Source organism: Pezoporus wallicus, unplaced genomic scaffold, assembly GCF_028554395.1.
Source record: "Pezoporus wallicus isolate ANWC-B61680 ecotype Strahan unplaced genomic scaffold, APGP_CSIRO_Pwel_v1 contig_7506, whole genome shotgun sequence".
Taxonomy (NCBI): Eukaryota; Metazoa; Chordata; class Aves; order Psittaciformes; family Psittacidae; genus Pezoporus; species Pezoporus wallicus.
In genome coordinates this window covers 1151668-1170533 of record NW_026637546.1, presented here as the reverse complement: position 1 = coordinate 1170533, position 18866 = coordinate 1151668, and the positions used below count along the sequence as shown (strand labels likewise).

General features: G+C 43.1%; 1 protein-coding gene across 1 annotated transcript in view; it reads left to right on the top strand.

Moving 5' to 3' along the window:
• The window catches only part of KANK1 (KN motif and ankyrin repeat domains 1), a 54865-nt gene extending 36936 nt beyond the window's left edge, over positions 1 to 17929 (top strand). Inside the window, exons 3-11 of the mRNA XM_057406096.1 lie at positions 1777 to 1995; positions 2782 to 2890; positions 3626 to 3835; positions 5762 to 5849; positions 10259 to 10478; positions 12980 to 13122; positions 13658 to 13858; positions 16184 to 16282; positions 16935 to 17929. Of these exons, the coding sequence (XP_057262079.1) occupies positions 1777 to 1995; positions 2782 to 2890; positions 3626 to 3835; positions 5762 to 5849; positions 10259 to 10478; positions 12980 to 13122; positions 13658 to 13858; positions 16184 to 16282; positions 16935 to 16997 (1352 nt within the window). The 3' untranslated portion in view covers positions 16998 to 17929. The remainder of the gene's footprint in view (positions 1 to 1776; positions 1996 to 2781; positions 2891 to 3625; positions 3836 to 5761; positions 5850 to 10258; positions 10479 to 12979; positions 13123 to 13657; positions 13859 to 16183; positions 16283 to 16934) is intronic.
• The last annotated feature ends 937 nt before the right edge of the window (positions 17930 to 18866 follow it).

Genomic DNA, 18866 nt, shown 5'->3' with positions numbered 1-18866 from the left:
AGGCAGGGGATGATGGGTCTCACCAAGGTACTGTCAGTTCATGTGAGGCAGGACTGCTGCTCTGCCCTGCCACAGCCCTCCTGGCTGCCCACAGTGCTGCCTCACACAATGCCATTCCTGACCCCAGGGCACACTGTGGTTATTGCAGCTCCTTCGGAGGAGGGCTGTGATGCCTGGCAGAGGACAGGCAGACTGCAAACCTGACCGTAAACCCAGGCAGCTTTGGTGGCTTGGTATGTCTCTGCTCCTCCAGAGCAGGTTTCCTCCACTCTCTCCCCATGTCCTCAGTGGCAAGGTAGGAATAGGGGGGGTGACCTGGTAAAACCAGCTGAGGCAGCCACCACCAGCTGCAATTGGAAGCAGTTACTCCATTTGGTACTCTTTAATTGTAGCTGTCACCACTTCAAGCAAGTGGCGGGAGAGGCAGTTTCCTTTTTTTTCAGCTGAGTTTAAAAATCATTGTTCTTGGCTCGGCACTCCATCACCTTGGCAGCCCTCTTCTCCTTGGCTGGCGGATGAGGGAGGGCGCTCTCTGTTATGAAGAGACCTGACTGAAATCGGTCACTGCTGTGAAGCAAGGAGAGATGGGGAAGCGAGGGCAGGACTTCTCTCTTAATTTCCAGGGGTGCATGTTTCATCCCAGGTTTTCTCTAGAGGGGTTGCTTCTGCATGGGAGGATGAGAGTGGCTGCTGCCTTCATCCCCTGCTTCCTTGAGAGGAGGGTTTTGGCTATATCTATAGTGACGTGTCTGTCAGTACCCTGCTGTGTGCCTTTCCCAGGAGGCGGCTTCCCCCTGTAGCTTGGAGAAGCTATAAGCAATGGTGGAAGTGAGCAATAGATCTCATTGCTGGAGAAGGCGACTTGGAAATGGATGTGGGTTAAGAAAGAAAGAAGTGATAGTGTTTATATTTAAACATTATCTTTTTTATCCTTGAAATGCTAGCACTTGAGGAAAAGGTGTGTGTGGAAAAAAAAAACCTACTGTGTACCACAAACAGAAGTGTTTGTGCAGCTTTGTAAAGCAGTTGTAATAGCACAGCTGGAGGAACTCCAGGGGAATGTAAAAATCTGTGCGTAATTAGCACCGCTTTTTAAACATACAGTGGGAAGAAATGAGTGGACACCACTAAAGGAGAAAAGAAAAAATAACCCAAACACTGGAATTTGATTTAAAAACAACTACTACCTCAGTACAATCCTGTAAAAAAGGGAAAAAGGAGAAAAGAAAGAAAAAAAAATGCAGTGGGTGGTAGTTTATTGCAGTTGTCTCAGTAACTGAATAAAGTGTGTAACTTTCAGAATTAGTTGAATGCTGGCAAAAAAGGAAAGTTTCCTGAAAAGTTTCTGCTCTCATGGGAAATGCAGTTTCTTAAAAACAAGTGAGGTGAAAAGTGCTTGGCAGAAGGAACCTGCGGAGCCCATGAACATGCTCTTCAGGCATGTCAGTGAGTCCGTAATGAGCCAGGGTGGCAGGACCTGGGGTCACTGAACAAACCAAAAGAGAAGGAAAAGGAAAGACCATTCCTTTCATCCGTTTTAAAACAAGTATAGTTACAGTTTTTCCTTGTATTGTATGTTTTCATGGAAAGAAAAACTCACAGGTTTTTTTTCTTATTTTCTGAAGGCGATCACACCCTTTTCCTATTGGATCCTCAGAAAAGAGTATTGTAAAGTACAAATGTTGCCTTTTCTTTCCAGTTTGTTTATTACTCCTGTTATTACAGCATTGACGGATATGTTTTGGTCTGACTCCTTCGTGATGCCTTCCCTGGCAGGTGCTACTTTGGAATACATCCCTCACGGGCAACTTGCAAACTCCCACTTAACTTCCAGTTTGCGATCACTGAAGTTGGAGCAGGACACTGTACCCACACAGGAGGAAAGGAAGACTCCCCTGGTGGAGGCTGTTCGTGGGAGGAAGTCCTTTTCTTCTCAGGACAAAACTCTCGCTCCAATTAACCTGACCGATGACCAGCTTGCCTCTGGCCTCTATGGTAATAACTGGCTGGCATTCGCCTTTCATCATGCTGATGGAGTTTGAGTATGAAATACAGATAAAAATGGTTTTCAGGTTTCTCAAAATTGTGAAATCAGGGAAAGATGTGGCTATGGGGAAATTAACAGTGCAGGACCCTGGTTAGTTTTTAAATGGCAGATTGTAGCACATCAGTGAAATGCCATTTACTGTCTTCATGAGAAAACTATACTGAGAGAGAAAGGGTTAATAATTTTTTAAAACTTAAATTCATATGAATGTTATACATTTCTGATGCTTAAAAATTGGTTTAACAGTTGTTTCAGTGAATACTAAAGTCTAAAAGACCAGTCTTAATTGAACCTTCCCATGCTGTTGAGTAGGTTGTTGTTAAATATACTGTGTACTAATGCGTTAGTTCTGGCAATGAGCTGCTGTCATCTGACACCAAGAATTAAGATTTTAACAGAGCAGAGTAACCCATTTCAACATTAGAAGTCTTTCACAGATAACAAAGAAAAAAAACCCAAACCCACAAAACAAACGTGTTTTCTCAGAGTTTTCTAAAGCATAAAGATTAGCAGCTGTTGGAAGACTAGTTTTCTATTTCTGGAGTTAGTTTTGGAAGCATTCTTCTGTATTTCTAATGTGCATCTCACAACATGACTGCATGTATAAAAAGATCAGAAACCCCAGCTTCAGTTCATAAATTAAACAGAAACCTGTTTGTTTGTGTAATGCTGCTGCAGTCAAAGCCAGCTACAGATTTGTACTGATATATGTGCTTTGTCTCCCTTTTCAACAGTATGTACTAATAATGAAAACACACTCAAATCTATCATGAAGAAAAGGGACGGGGAGAAAGATTTGAGCAACACCAAGAAGAACCTGCAGTTCGTCGGCATTAATGGCGGGTAAGAGTCATGCTTCCAGAATATCTGTAGCCTTTTCACAGTGGGAACGATAGGAGGAACCCAGGATCATATGGATAGCTTCTGCCTTTTCTAGATTTCCGCTAGATAAATACAGAAACTATGCTACACAAATACAGAAACTTTGCTATATAAATACAGAAAACACTATGGAAAATTATCTTATTTAATATACTTAAAATAGGGGAATGTTATCACTCATATAAATCACAGTTGTACATGAGAAGAATAAGCTTAGTTCATTAACTCATCAGCTGCTGAGGTTGGTGATGTAAGACAATTCATTAGAATCAGCATTGTCCAGATCACTTACATTGACCTAAAATACCAACGTGTTTTAGATTGTCACAGGAAAACATGTTAAAATTGTGGCTGTTACCTTTAGATAGGTTTGTTAGCTTTCCTGCTTATATCTGCCTAGTAAGGTGAAAAGCAATTACTCTGAACATAGTATTATTTTGGAGCTAAGGCGAGGTTAGACAGAATGTTAAGAGTTCTGTTTAAAAAAGGTTGTTCTCTCACTACACACTGTGCACGCAAAAATCAGTGTTAGCTGGCACTGACACTGAGTTCGTAAGTAGAAAAGGTCTCTTGAGTAGAAAACAGCAGGACTAAACCTTGGCAAGATGTTTTTCAACTTGCACCAGCGCAAGTGGCTACCAACCACTGCTGAAAGCCACTGAGCAAACAGCCTGCCCCTACCCAACCTTCCCCCAGGTACGAGACGACATCCAGCGATGACTCCAGCTCCGAGGAGAGCTCCTCCTCAGATTCAGAGGAGGAGTGCGAGGGCCACGAGTATCCACACAGCCAGCACACAGAGGAGGGGCAGCCAGTGCCCCATGCTCCTGAGGTCTGCACCATGGGGCCAGAGAAGGAGAGTACCTCCCAGGAGTGCGAGGCGGAAGACGTGGAAATCAGAGAGAGGTAGGCTGCTAACCCTCTCTTGAGTGCCTCTGAGGCTGTTACGCTGCCTCATTGCTTGGGGCAAACCATGGGCTGTGCCAGTACTGGTTGAGAACGCACCAGCCCCATCACTGCTTGACTGCTGCCTGCTTCTCTCCTCCTTAAGCAGGTAACCAGATGTGGTTTCATGCTAAAAGAACCATGTGTGAGCAGGAAGAAGGTGTCAGAGGGTGTCCTTTCCAGTGGCTGGCCCCAGCAGCTTTAAATGGCCGATTTATAGGGAGATCCAGATGGCTCCCTCCAGGCAGAGGCTGTCACAGATCACAAACAGCACTTGTCTGGGAGCAGGCAATGCCTGGTCTGTAAAACAATAAGTAAGCAAATGGGCCTTGAACCATGCACACTAGGTCAGCAGTCTGCTGGAAGTGCATCTTCCACATCTTAGCCGCGGCTGGTGCTGCTCTATAAGACAGTTGGGTACCATTAGCAAGGAGCTCATCCAACTCTGAGGTCATATACTTCGTATGAGATCATATACTATGACAGCATTAGGGCTGCTGTCATACCACTGGTTCAGCATTTCATGTCTAAGTTACTTTTCACATTGATGGTAATGATCTGTGTAGGGTAGCATATGACAGGCAAGACATTTTTCTTTTTGTGCATGGAAAGCAGTAGTGTGGTGAGTTTTTACTGATTCTTGATTAGTGAACGGAATAAAGAAAGTATGAACAAAGATAATGAAGGAGTATTATACTGGGTTTGCTAAATGTTTACAAGTGTGTTAGCTTAGAAAATTATGTAAATGGAATCTAGGACAAAATATGACGTGTTTCACTGGACATAAACTTATCAAACTTACCTGTAATCATCAACTGCTAAATAAAAGAGATGCAGAAATTAATGATTAAAAGCCATTCATAGGCCTTGGAGCTGTGAGTTTTGAAGTGCCCTGAGCTTTATTTATACAGTACTGTAGGATGGCCTGTTATTTTACAGGTGGCATAAAAAGATGGTGAATTTCTCAGAGGAGCTCTCTGTATTTACCTTAGCAAGAGGTGAGTGTGAGGAGGAGCAGCAGGACAGCCTAGATAGCCATGTACACCTGGGGAGCATGTTCTTTGCAAGCTGGCTGCCCTGGCAATGCCCTCCAAGGGGAGGAGGCAGGGCGCATGGCCATGTGGGACTGAGCGTGGTCCATGAAACAGTGGAGCATTTCGTTGCTCTGGAAGCAGCAGCAGCTGGCTTGTAACACTGCAGGGCTAAAATGCCTGCCATCCACACATGAGTATGTTAGCCTCTCTGTTTCTTGGGAGATTTTTCCAGGAAAGTTGCCATTATTTATGGTGGGTTGTAGGCAGAGATGGTTGGCCACAGCCTGGTGTTGGCATGGGCATGGGCCTTCTCATTTTCAGCTTTTCCTTGAGTTTCGAAATTTGTGATAGAAAGTGGGCAGAAGTGAAAACATGAAAGAGGACTGAGGAAAGAGATTGAATTTCCAGAGTGGAAGGGATGAAAAAGGCTGGTTCCAGTGAGCAGGAGCTGGCAGGAGGCACTGACTGTGGCCTTTCCCACAAGTTAATTTCCATCAGAACTATCATTATTTCCTCAAGTTAATCAGGTAATCAAAGCACTGGGTATGTAATACATGCTCTGCGGTCATACAGCAGTACGTGAGAATTTCCACTAGAAGAGTTGCCAAGTCTAAAGCATAGAAGTGATGTGTCACCTTCTCTCCATTCCCACTGCTCCTCTTTGGTACATCTCCGCTTGCTGTGGAGTTAGTCCCTGTGAAGAAGAGCTGCCAGAGCAGCTTCTGCATTGCAGCAGCTAATGGCTTGCCTGGAAACATTCATTCCCACACAACTTTCAGAAGAGTGAATGTTTCTATGCTGAAACATCAAGAGAAAAATTGAAACATGCCATGTATTTTGCTGTCTTCCTCAGATATGAACTAAGCGAAAAGATGCTTTCTGCCTGTCACCTGCTAAGAAACAACATGGACGACCCAAAGGCATTGACCAACAAAGATGTGGTAAGCAATGCAAGGCAAAATTCTCTCTGAGGTGTAACAGGAAAACTTCAAGGAGCTTAACTTGTGGTTTTGCAGGACCAGCACTGCAGTGTCTAGGTAGAAGAGCATTTCAGCTTTCCTGGAAAAGTCACAAAGTGCTTTTTCTATCAGGACTTCTTTCCCAAAAGCGTACTTGTGCTTTGTATGCTGGGGTGTTGTCATCCCAAGGCACACACGTAAAAATAGTAACACAGAAGTGCAGTTTCAACACATCTGTGCATTCCCGTGTTATTTTTGTAAGTGCTGCTTTAGCATGAGTCTGGGCAGCTCTCATTAAGAGACTGTACAGGGGTGAGGAGCCTGTTTATTCCTATGACAAAAGCTCAAGAGTCTGTTCTTAAAGTGCTCTGTCTCCTGAGCACAGGAATACTCTTCCTGTCTCACTACATTGGCAGCTTTTATCAGTGCAGCAGGGAGTAAGCAGGATTAGCTGTTATATTCAGTCTCAAGAAATAAGGTTGAGTGTGCTTCATGTAGGAATTGACTGTGTGCCTCCTATAGGACTTACCTGTGCTACTTTGTGAGGGCAATCTGAAATCAGAGGAACACTGCTTATTGATACGAAATTAATTCTGTATCTGTTACAGTTGTGTGTTGATGTAAAGGCAACAACCCAGTGCCAGTCTCCTCTACCATAGAGCATCTGCAGCTTCTTAAAGACAATAATATTGTCAGTAATACACAGACAATAATGTTGTCTGTGTTCAGTTCTGACATTTGTGGTGCAGGGAATGTTTTGAAAGGTTGTTTAATACAGTTGTGATAGGTAGTTTTTAATCCTGTTTCAGTCCTTCAGGAGTGTAGTTTAGGCATTTGAACAACTAACATTTCAGGTCCAGTTGGAGTTGATAGTGTCAAAAATGGCACAACCATCTGATAATCTCTCCGTTGGAAGTGTAATTTGAATGTACGTTTTTCTTTCTTGTGCTTAAGATGTTTGCTACCGCAAGCGGTGCTTTGTAACTGGAAACTGCAGACAAATCACCTCTTGTTCTCTGTCTGTGATAAAGAAGTCTCGTCCAAAAAAGCTAGGGATCTGTATAAATTGTCCCAACTTCTTCCAGCATACTCAGCTCTTGTAGCTGCTGTTTACATCAGAAAGGACTTCAGACTGCTTCTTTCGGGATGTGATGGATTTCTTGAATTAAAAAAGTGTACCATTTACTTAATAATGCGTGTGATGCTGTGACTAAAAATAATTTCTTAGTAAATAATTTCTTAGGCACTTAGTAGTGCCTAAAATAAAAACTATATTTATACTGTGCCGTTTTATGACCACTTTCATGTTTCAGCTCTCTGTGATTGCAAGACACATGGTCTCTTAACTCAAATGGCTGGACCTTGTGAGTTTTTATTACAGTAATAGTGATGTAGAATATTCTGTGTATATGTATGTAGTACAGGTATATACGTAGTATTGACATGTGTAGTATATTCTTCTTTTACCAGACATGGCACCCTCTAGAGCTACTGGTACAGGTCATCTGTGCTTTCCCCAAAATCTAGAGAAATGTGCTGTCTTCTCTGCAAAATTGTTCTTGAACTTACTGCCCACTTTGCAGGAAGGGGTTTATGAGAAGGCAGACACAGTGGTAATTCCAGGTTAGAGAAATTGTCTCAGAAGGTCAGAACTAATAGCGACTGAAGGAGCTTCCTCGGCTCACAGTTAAATCCACTCCCAACAGGCAGTTACCTGGCCAAAGAGGTTCTTACCCCACCACACTCAGTGATGGAATCACAGAATACTTAGGTTTGGAAAGTACCTTAAGATCATCAATTTCCAACCCCCCTGCCATTGGCAGGGATGCCTCACACTAGACCGTGTTACCCAAGGCTTTGTCCAACCTGTGAGGGACGGAGCATTTACCACTTTTTTGTGCAACCCATTCCAGTGCCTCACCACCCTCACAGTAAAGAATTTCTTCCTTATATCTAACCTGAACTTCCCCTATTTAAGTTTAAACCCATTATCTCTTGTCCTATCACTACAGTCCCTAATGAAGAGTCCCTCCCCAGCATCCCTATAGGCCCCCTTCAGATACTGGAAGGCTGCTATGAGGTCTCCACGCAGCCTTCTCTTCTCCAGGCTGAACAGCCCCAACTTTCTCAGCCTGTCTTCATATGGGAGGTGCTCCAGTCCCCTGATCATCCTCGTGGCCCTCCTCTGGACTTGTTCCAACAGTTCCATGTCCTTTTTATGTTGAGGACACCAGAACTGCACACAATACTCCAGGTGAGGTCTCACGAGAGCAGAGTAGAGGGGCAGGATCACCTCCTTCAACCTGCTGGTTACGCTCCTTTTGATGCAGCCCAGGATACAGTTGGCTTTCTGGGCTGCAAGCACACACTGAAGCTGGCTCATATTCATTTTCTCATTGACCAACACCCCCAAGTCCTTCCCCACAGGGCTGCTCTGAATCACTTCCTCCCAGCCTGTAGCTGTGCCTGGGATTGCTCTGACCCAGGTGTAGGACCTTGCACTTCACATTGTTGAACTTCATAAGATTGTCATTGGCATGACCTCTCAAGCATGTCCAGGTCCCTTTGGGTGACATTCCTTCCCTCCAGTGTGTCAACCGCACCACACAGCTTGGTGTCATCGGCAGGCTTGCTGAGGGCTCATCAATCCCACTGTCCGTGTCACTGACAAAGATGTTGAACAGCATCCATCCCAACACTGACCCCTGAGGGACACCACTCATCACCGGTCTCCATGGGGACAACTCTCTGCAGCCATACAGCTAATTCTTTATCCACCAAGTGGGCCATCCATCAAATCCTTGTCTCTCCAGCTTAGAGACAAGGATGTTATGCAGGACAGCGTTGAACGCTTTGCAGAAGTCACGGGAGGTGACATTTAGTGCTTTGCGCCCATCCATCAGTTCTGTGGCCCCATCATAGAAGGCCACCAAGTTGGTCAGGCAGGATTTCCCCTTAGTGAAGCCATGCTGGCTGTCACCAAACACCTTGTTGTTTTTCATGTGCCTTAGCATGCCTTCCAGGAGAATCTGCTCCAAGATTTTGCCAGGCACAGAGGTGAGACTGACTGGTCTATAGTTCCCCAGATCTTCCTTTTTCCCTTTCTTGAAAAGGCAAGTTCCCTTTTTCCAGTCATCGGGGAAAAAATTCATGACTGCCATGATTTTTCAAATATGATGGCCAGTGGCTTAACAACTTCATTTGCCAGCTCCTTCAGGACCCATGGACGGATTTCATCAGATCCCATGAACTTGTACATGTTCAGGTTCTTAAGATGGTCTCAAACCTGATCCTCTCCTACAGTGGGTCCAAGGTCTTCATTCTCACAGTCCCTGCGTCTGCCTCCCAAGACTTGGGTGGTTTGGGCAGAGCACTTGCCAATGAAGATTGAGGCAAAGAAGTCATTGAGAACCTCAGCCTTCTCCAAATCCAGCGTAGCTAATTCTCTCGTCCATACCACTGGGAAAGTTTATCCTGAATGTCTAGCCTGCATCTTCTAATTGCAGCTGCAATCCCTCACTATTATAGCCATCCCTCCTGCAGTTGAAGAACAGGTTCTTTCTTTTCTTACTGCAACAGCCTTCTGCACTGTGAAAATGCTGTGGGGTTCCTTTCCACAGCTGTTCTTTCAGCAGAGCATCTCCAGTCCTTCCTGTATGTCCCATACATAGTTCAGATTTCCTTGACTTGAAATTGTTCTCACTGCTCATATTTGAAACAATTTCAGCCCAGTCTTTCATGTCATTCAGTATTAGGCCAGCCAACGTAGTCCAGCTGCTTCCTTCATAGTGCTAGGCAGTGAGAAGGGACTGCATCACGTGCAATGGAACTTACAGATCTGTTTATTCAGCCCAAAACAGTATTTGCCTTTTTCATTACAATGTGATGTTGATGGCTCTGCTTCAGCTTGTGATCTTCTGTACTGCCCCGCTCTTCTTCAGAACTGCAGTCCAGATAGTTCGTCATGCATTTGATAATTCATGCTTTGGAATTGGTCCTAATTGACTTACCGTGCTGCAGGTTTAAGCCCCCAAGAAACATGCACTCCCACTGCTGGTTTATCAGTGATTTATAAACTTAGTCAAGTATTTCATGGAGATAGTTCACCAGTATTTGGTGCCCTGGGAGTAATCTCATCCTAAAATACTGTGTCCTCAGAGGTGAGCCATTCTTGAAAATGAGATCAAATGAGAGGAGTTAAACAATTGGTGTTTTAAAGAGGGGTTTAGTCAGAGGGTTTAGCTTCGATCTGTACAACTTGTTTGTGAGCTGAATGCTTTCTTCCCACATTTGACTAAAAAAGGCTTGACCTCCTGCATGGCTGACTTGTGGGATGGCAAGTCCTTTAAGTAGATTGCCCATATGTAAATTTTTCTGTCTTGGTTTTGCAGAGGTTTTGTTTAAATACTATCCAGCATGAGTGGTTTCGTGTCTCAAGTCAGAAGTCAGCTGTCCCTGAAATGGTTGGAGATTACATAACTGCTTTTGAAGAGATTTCTCCTGCTGTCCTCAGACATATCATCAATATGGCAGATGGAAATGGAAACACAGCTCTGCATTACAGCGTCTCACATTCTAACTTTGAAATTGTAAAGTTGCTTCTGGATGCAAGTAGGTTGACTTGTTTGCATAGTTTTTTTTATTATTATTTTTTGGTTTTTCAATCCTCGTGGTTGAAATTCTTGATAAGCAAGAAGTCAAGTTTGGGCTTCCTCCAGCAGCTGTTAACATTTACACGGTGGCTCACTTGTGTACTCTAGAATCCTTGTTTTAGTGCTAGCTTTGGAGGTGGTGGTGGTGGTGATGATGGCTCTTGAAGAACTTCCAAAAACACTCAAGTAAATTATATATAGAGTTGACCAGTGTTTGGGACAGATGGGTGGATCCTGACTCTTGCACTGTAGCCCAGATTCAGCAGCACCAATGTCCAGCAGTTTACTTTGGAGACAGCAGAGCTGCTGCTGAGCCAAAGGTAGGAGGATACTGGTGGAGGAAGATGCACTGAGGTATAAACATCCATGGTAAATACTCAAACTAGACTAGCTTTATCTTACTAAAGCAATACAGATGCTTTTTCTGGCCACCATCTTGACATGTCTCTGCTGCTTTCCTGAAACTGGAGCAATATGGCATTCTGCCACATAGGAGTATTTTCCTGATCCATGAGCAATGTGGTGATGTTTCATGTGGTTGCTTCTGTTGTTGATCTTTCTCTCGATCACCTTGCCATACAGGTGCAGAGAGGGTAATGGCAGAGGGGAGACTCCAGAGTCTCTGCTCTTTCTCACATGCACTAAGACAGAAGGTGTCACACTTCGGAGCTGGTCCCAGGCAGGATGTGCTCTGTGTGGGCCTTGTTTTGCTCACTAACTGAAGTTTCTTTCTCTAATCTAGTTGGTTGTGAAGCTTTAATTAGGCAAAGGAAGTGGTAAGCTTAGCAATAATTACAAATCCAGAAGGGTAGCATCAGGTAAACAAGGATATTAATGACACAAATCTCAAGTTTGATAACCCAGCACATCTGTCACACATGCCGAGACTTCTGTGCAGGAAAGCAAGCACTCTGAAATCTCTGGTCCTGTTTGGGGGCAGCCAGTTGGGAACAGTGAGTCATAGCAGGGGAATGCAGGGAATGTCAGGAACAGAGTGAAATGCAGCAGGCTGGCTCTTCAGCACAGTGGTGGGAAGGCTTCCCTGGCTATCTCAGGGTAGCATGAGTATGCTCATCTGTTGCTTCAAATCAGGACTCCTGTAGCTTACAGCAGCTGGTATATTCCTATGTACACAGTGGGTTTTGACTGTAAAATCCAAAACCATGACTAGTGCCAGGTATGCAGGAGCACATTGCACATGACAGCACTTGGGAAATATTTGTGAACAAGCAAATTCCTTCAGGTTTTAACAGTCCTCCTCTGGACCATGTCTAAGTGGTCAGTCACTGTTTGCAGTGTGGTTATATCACAGGCAGATTCTTGGTCCAAGATCTCTCTATCTGTGTGTCCACTGGGAAGAACAAAATGCTCCTCTGTATCATCATGCAGTGTTACCAAGAGGACATATAGAAAAACAGCTTTGCTTATTAGCCATACAGAAAAAAAGTCAAAATGTGACCTCAGAAAACACAGCTCTGCTGAAGTAGTCTAGTCAGGGTAGGAGAGCATCACTTCCAATAAGTGCTCATTACTCATAAAGTAATGCATGTAGCAGTGTCATGTTTGGCTTCAGTGGCTTCACAGTAGTAACTTCTGAAAGTAAAGTTGGTCTAGTGGTTGGAAATGAATTTGAAGAGTTTCCTGAAACATTTTTGCTTGTTAAGGTATCTCTGGTGCAGTTTAAGTCCAAGTCTAGAGGTAATATTGATTTAGGTCTGAGTCTTTGCTTTCAAATATTATGAGCACACTGAAAGCCCTGCTGCCTGGTAAACTAATATGCCCTGCTGGATTTCTGCAGAATGTTAGGAACATACTGGGAGTTAGACTTGAATGAAAACAAGAACTCTTATCAGTTGCTTGCACTAGTCAGAGGACTTCACTGTACTTGTTCCCGGAGTACTTTTGTTCACAAATACTCTGTAGAGCTGACAACAGTCTTTAACTGTAAGTTTTTTTCTGCAGCTTCGAAATGTGTTGAAGTACACTTGCAGATCTTTAAAACACCACCAATGATAGGAAAATGTTTGTGCTGAGGAGAAACAGCTTTTTCCACTGACCATGTTGCTGGGCCATTTTTGTTTTGCAGTATGGATCCCCTCAGGAGAGGAGTTTAAGACTCTCCTGATGGTATTCCTGGGACCCCATTGCTCATGTCAAATTTCAGACCACTTGCTCATACAAAAAGAAAAAAACGCACAAAGAAAGCCCTAAATGATGATGTATAAAATGGCTATGTGCTCTCCTTTGTGTTGCATGCATAGAAGAGAACCCTTTTCTTTCTCAGGCTCAAGAGCACCCGTTTTTCTTTTCCCCACTTTCCCTTGAATTGCTTCCATTGTGACAGCAGTCACTCCTTTTTCTTCTTATAGGCTCTCTACTAACAGTTTATTCAGTTCATTAGCACAATTGCTGCTTTTTGGGTTTCTGCTTTCCAAAAAAAATTATCTCATCCTTCTGCAGATGTCTGTAATGTAAATCATCAGAACAAGGCTGGCTATACCCCCATCATGCTTGCTGCGCTTGCAGCTGTGGAAGCGGAGAAGGACATGAGGATAGTGGAGGAACTGTTCAGCTGCGGAGATGTGAATGCTAAAGCCAGCCAGGTCAGTCAAATGGTTCACAAGACACCATTCGCCCTCTGGGGTCTTTTTATCTTTCTTTCCATGCTTTCATCCCTGCTCCACTGGTTCAGCTTTCGCATTTGTCTACTTTCACCCTCTGCAGTCTTTGATGTTTGTGTATGGTTTTGATTCCTATATACAAAATGGAGCCTTGGAAAAACAGTTGAGCTTCAGGTCTGTATCTCTTCTAAAAATGATTGAATATTATGTGAAAGAACCATTATTGAGTTTTGGGATGCATTTACAAATTTTGCACCATTTAGCTTCTTCAGGGGAACTCCAGATGCTTGAAAATGGATATGCTATCTTCCACTAATTTAATAAATAGCTGTGTCAATATGGGATAGATTGTGCATAAAAGGTATTTAAATAATAGCAAGCAGGGCCTTGACTGTGCTGTATAAAATAACAATTTTTTTTTTTTTTTCCCAGAAGAAGCACTGCCAAAAAATAAGTATGCATGCTTTGCCACTGATTATCTGTGTAGTTATTTCATTCTCCTCTTCTTTCCACGCAGGCTGGTCAGACTGCACTGATGCTAGCTGTAAGTCATGGGCGGATAGACATGGTTAGAGCTTTACTGGCCTGTGGTGCAGACGTCAATATCCAGGACGACGAGGGCTCAACAGCTCTTATGTGTGCTAGTGAGCACGGACACGTAGAGATTGTCAAACTTCTGCTGGCTCAGCCTGGGTGTAATGGCACCCTGGAGGACAATGTGAGTCACGTTTCCAGATAGTGCTTCATCAGACAGCTTCTCCACTCTGGAATGTGTTTCTAATTCAGGTTTTCTTTATTCAGTGGAGAATTGCTGAAATCTAGTTACACGGACCTCTGACTCACAGTGCCAAAGTACCAAGTGCATGATGCTCTGCTTAGTAGTAGCAAAAGGTGTGATTATTTGGCTAGTATCTTTGCTTTGCTAACAGACTTATCCAGTAGCAATTTCTGTGGTTAGCTGTAGGTGTGCAGGAACTGGAACAGAAAATAACATTTTCTAGCTCATGGTGAAACATCTTCTCATATTCCTTCCCCTGTTCTCAGAAGTCTTCCAATTTTCAGTTAGAACCTTATCTGGTGACTTCACAACTTTGCTATGTTGTTTTCCTTGTCCATGGCAAATATAAACCCTAGAGTTCTCTTCATAGAATGTTCACACAGTGTCTTCATCATGACTTATTAAGAGTACCGGTTTAGTCTCAGTCATGAAGCAACATTGTCCTGACAGTAAACAGATAGAGGCTGTAACTTCAGTGGCACGTGAGACACTCACCTTTCTTGTTTGCAGACACTGCCAGCAGACAATTTGATCTGTAGACTTTTTAAGCTGTAAAATACTGACTTAGCCGATTTCTTGCCAGTAGTATGTTCTCATTAACAACATGACTTCTTGGGTACATCTTCCTACTGCTTTACTCACTGAGCACTGAAATTGAGTCTGCGTTTGGGATCTGGGAGAGCAGAGGGTGGTTATTTGTTGAAGCTGTTGCAGAGGAGCAGAGACATCATTTCTGTTCATTCACTCATCTGCTGCAGGAGGAGGCTCAGTTGCCTGGTGGTTCTAGCAGTGTGTAACTGCTAGTTTGAATGTAAGAAGGCCTCAGTATAACAGATACTTTTAGGGGCATTCTAGGTTACTGCAGCCTGGATGCTGTTAGCACTGTTACTCATCAAGTCAATAATTAAAACCGTTATGGAAAATTACACTTATTCCTACAGGCAGTTTGATACTTTTCCCAAGCACAGCTTGTCTGCTACTTATTTATTTTATAATGGGTTTGTCTGAGCTGTGAGATTAAGAGATTTTTAGCATTCCTCTAGCTGTTCTGAATGTGACAGTGATGCTTTTGCAGTCAGCATGATCAGTAGTAAGCTGAGCTTAATTCTACTGATGTATGCCACTCCGACAGTGATTCAGCACGTGTCTAAGAAGTTGGCTTTTCCTGGTGTTGACAGTGGAGCATTTGTTGTTCGTGCATTATATCGCATTGGAGTGAACAACTCTTCTAGATCCCTGTCTGCTCAGGATGTTTATTAGAGACTATGTATAATTGTGCCTGTAGTCTCATAAGAAGACTTTCCACTTCAATGCTATCCATTGTGTCCCACACTGGAAAAAGGATTTTCAGTTTCCTTGAACTGGTGCCACCTTCTCCAGTACCAGCGCTAAAGCAGTGCAAGAAAATGTGCTCCATTCAGACAGACAATGTAAGAGGTGATCCCTATGAAAGGGCATTTCAGATACTGGCATTATTGTGGAAACTTCTGTGCATAAGAGGCAAAAGTCAGGTTGTGGACCAGCAAGCCAGAGATTCGCATCACAGGTTATCGTATCATAGGTTATCACATCACAGGTTATCACATATACTTCTTCTTGAGCCAAACATGATATAATGGGAAACAACAGGTCAATAAATTACCCTTTCAGCAAAAGCACTCTTTATTTCTAGCAGCCTCAACAACTATGGTTTCTGAAAGCAATAATATCTTTCGAGAAACAAAAGTGATCAGGAATGTCCATTTGTTTGTAGTTAGACTTCCATCAAGGAGCATTTGGAACTATGAATGCAACTGTTCTTAGTGTTAATGGGAGCTATAACACAACAATTATCATTGTAAAACAGCAATTATAATGATATTTGATTAGTATTTGTCCCTCCCTTACCTTCTCTTCCACTTCTTACTGACATTGCAGTTTCTTTCAGACAGCCCAGTCTTCTGAAGTCACTGGTCTTACACAGCTCTACACGTACTGGTATTGTCATAGTGGCATTCTCACTCTTTCTCAGCAATGGCCGAGAGATCATTTCTCTCGCTGAGAGAAATTGAGGCCTCTGACACTTGGACTGCCTCATCAAACAGCAGTGCAAGGCTTACTGTTACTTAATTTTAATAAAAGAAATTAATCAAGACTCTGAACTAACCTAACTCTGTTGGAGTAGTAGGGTCTCCATAACTTCCCTTCTCTGGGGGCTGATGGGTTTTTTTAAGAGATCTGTTAATGCGCACATGCACTAATTCTGTTCTTCCTTTCTTCTCCTAGGATGGCAGCACAGCACTTTCAATAGCCCTGGAAGCTGGACATAAGGACATAGCTGTTCTTCTTTATGCCCATGTCAACTTCTCCAAAACCCAGTCACCGGTTAGTACACAGCCTCCTACAGTTTATGTATTAACTTGCTACTCCTGAACATAATAGTAAAATATAAACAAAAAATTAACCCTCCAGCAGCTGTACAGCAGCACAGCATATGAAATGTCAGGTTTATTCACAGGATTATTTTTATGCTCATAAGTGAAAATGTGTATTTTTAAATACAGCTCACTGAAGAAGGCTGAACCCTGGCTGCAAGATACCTCCTCCTCCCCTTTATCTGGGGGTATATATAGCTCTCTAGCAGGGTTCACTTCACTGACTCCTGCTGTTATGCAGAGGTGCTGTTGCATCTCTGTAAGGCTAATGATTGACCTGGTCACCAAAACAGAGCTGTTTCTGGAGGTAAAGCTGTCCTAGGTATTCTGGCAACTATCTACCTGCTCTCCCAAGCCCTGAATCACACTCCTGTAAACTGCTCCTAAATGTCACTGTCTAAACAACATGCAGTCTCAGTTACTAGACTGTATGATAGCTGGTACTGTTCGTCCTAAAATGAAAAACAAAAAAGGGAAAAAAAAGAATGCAAGCAAACTTAATCTGTGCAATTAAAGGCAAGGGACTGAACAGAGTTCTTGCAAGTGTACTTATCTGGCTGAAATAATTTCCCTTTGATTAATTGTTCGTTCCTCTTTTCTAGGGCACTCCTAGGCTTAGCAGAAGGACATCTCCTGGTCCCACCCACAGAGCCACGTTTGAGTAGTAGTGCATGAATATCTGTAAAAATCTCTATGCCATCTTTAAGCTGCTAAATGTTACTGTTTTACTGAGACAGATACTGAATGTAATTGTCTTGTGCCTGAACTCACCAGCAAAGTGAAAGCAGAGATCTAAAGTGCTAAAGGTAGAAAACTGTAAACTTGAAGCAAGCATGTAAGTTAAGTAGTGCTTAGCTGAGAACCTTAGCCAGAACTGTTGTTTTGCTCACCTACTTGTCTTTCTATACACTGGCATAAATCCTGGTTTTCTTTGCTATAGATTATCCTTTCCTGTGTTATGTGCAACCTAAGACTTCTAAAGCTATCCATGCAGGGGTGTCCCGGTGGCTTATCTTTAATCATTCTAAAATGTATTTACTGTGCCTAGATTTTATTACAGTACCCTGTTCATAAATTTCATTCCAACACGATTTTGATGTTTTCAGTTACTCTGAAATTCAGAAGTTGCATTTGCTTATATAGTCAGCTCCGTGGATCTTGAGCTGGTGGGTGAGTAGGTAGGTGTTGGGGATAGCGCCCTTCATCAGGTCTGAAGTTCACTAAATAAGTTGTTGCTAATTGGGGATAATGTATAACTTTTTATATGAAAGATACTAGTATCTATAAAATTAACTCACACAGTATTTTCAGCATTTTATATTCCTTAATAATTAAAAACTACATGAAGAATTACATGTCCTTTTACCATATTTTTATTAATTGTGTCAGTCTATAATCTCCATACATGTTTACTGGAGAGCAAAATTAGAGGTACCAGCTGTATATTCCCCTTGAGTGGAACCGAGTGTAGTTCTTGGTGCGTATTTATGGAATGCTATTCCCTTGTCACATTCACTTTAGTCACGTGTATTGAAATGTTTGAAGTGCCTTAGACTCTTGCCATATTTTCAGAATAAAATTTCATTATGCTGTTTTACTCCTCTCCTGTTTTACATGTGATTTGGCATCATCCAGAAATGCTGCAAATTACAACTGCAGCAGCAAAACGGGGTAGATTGCTAAGTCAGGGAAGGGAGGATCTGATGGTTCAAGCCTTTGGGGCTGCTGATACGAGCAGCATTAGTGCCCAGACTAGCGTTTTCCTGAGGACTGGCAGAGTGAAAAGCCCAAGATGATCTGCATTCGCTAGTCTTTCACATGATGCAAAGGTTGGACCCTTGCTGTTTGGGAGAGAAGTGGCTTCTCTCGTGACTGTGAGGATCATGGGAAGGCACTGAAGGATGGTGTTCAGGCAGCTTGTTTGAACTGCAGTAAAAAACGTTGAGCTTTATCTTGCAAACAATCATGGCAGCTTGGTGAAGGGGATGCTTTTTACATGGCATTAGAGCAAGTCCTAAGCTAGTCTGTATTCTTGTCAGTTCAGACCTACCAGACGAGACAGAGAAACACACCGCAATGCCTTCCTTCAAGGGACCAAAACACTTCTTTTATGTCCTTTTTCTTTCCCTCTCTATGTCCTTATCAAATAGTTTTTCCTACATAGTCTCTTTGAAATAGGGGGCTGCTGAAGCCATCCCCATCCCATTTGGCCTACATGGACGTGATGGCTTGTACTGCATGAAGTTTCTGTGAGCTCTGACAGTGCTTGGGAGTGTCACAAAGCAAAGGGCAGGTGAAGTCTAACTGCTGGGTGGCACATGTCTTAACATAGTTGCACACAAGCATTCCTCCACCTTGAGGTCGAGAGCCATGACTGGTATTTTTGGGGTTGGTACAGGACCCTGTCTCTCCCTCCACAAGTCAATGGGAGCTCTGGGTGTGATGGGAGGCCTGGGCACACAACAGTCATAGAAGGGTTTAAAAAGTGGACCGGTGGTTAAGGTGGCTTACAACGCAAGAAGAGTCATGTACAG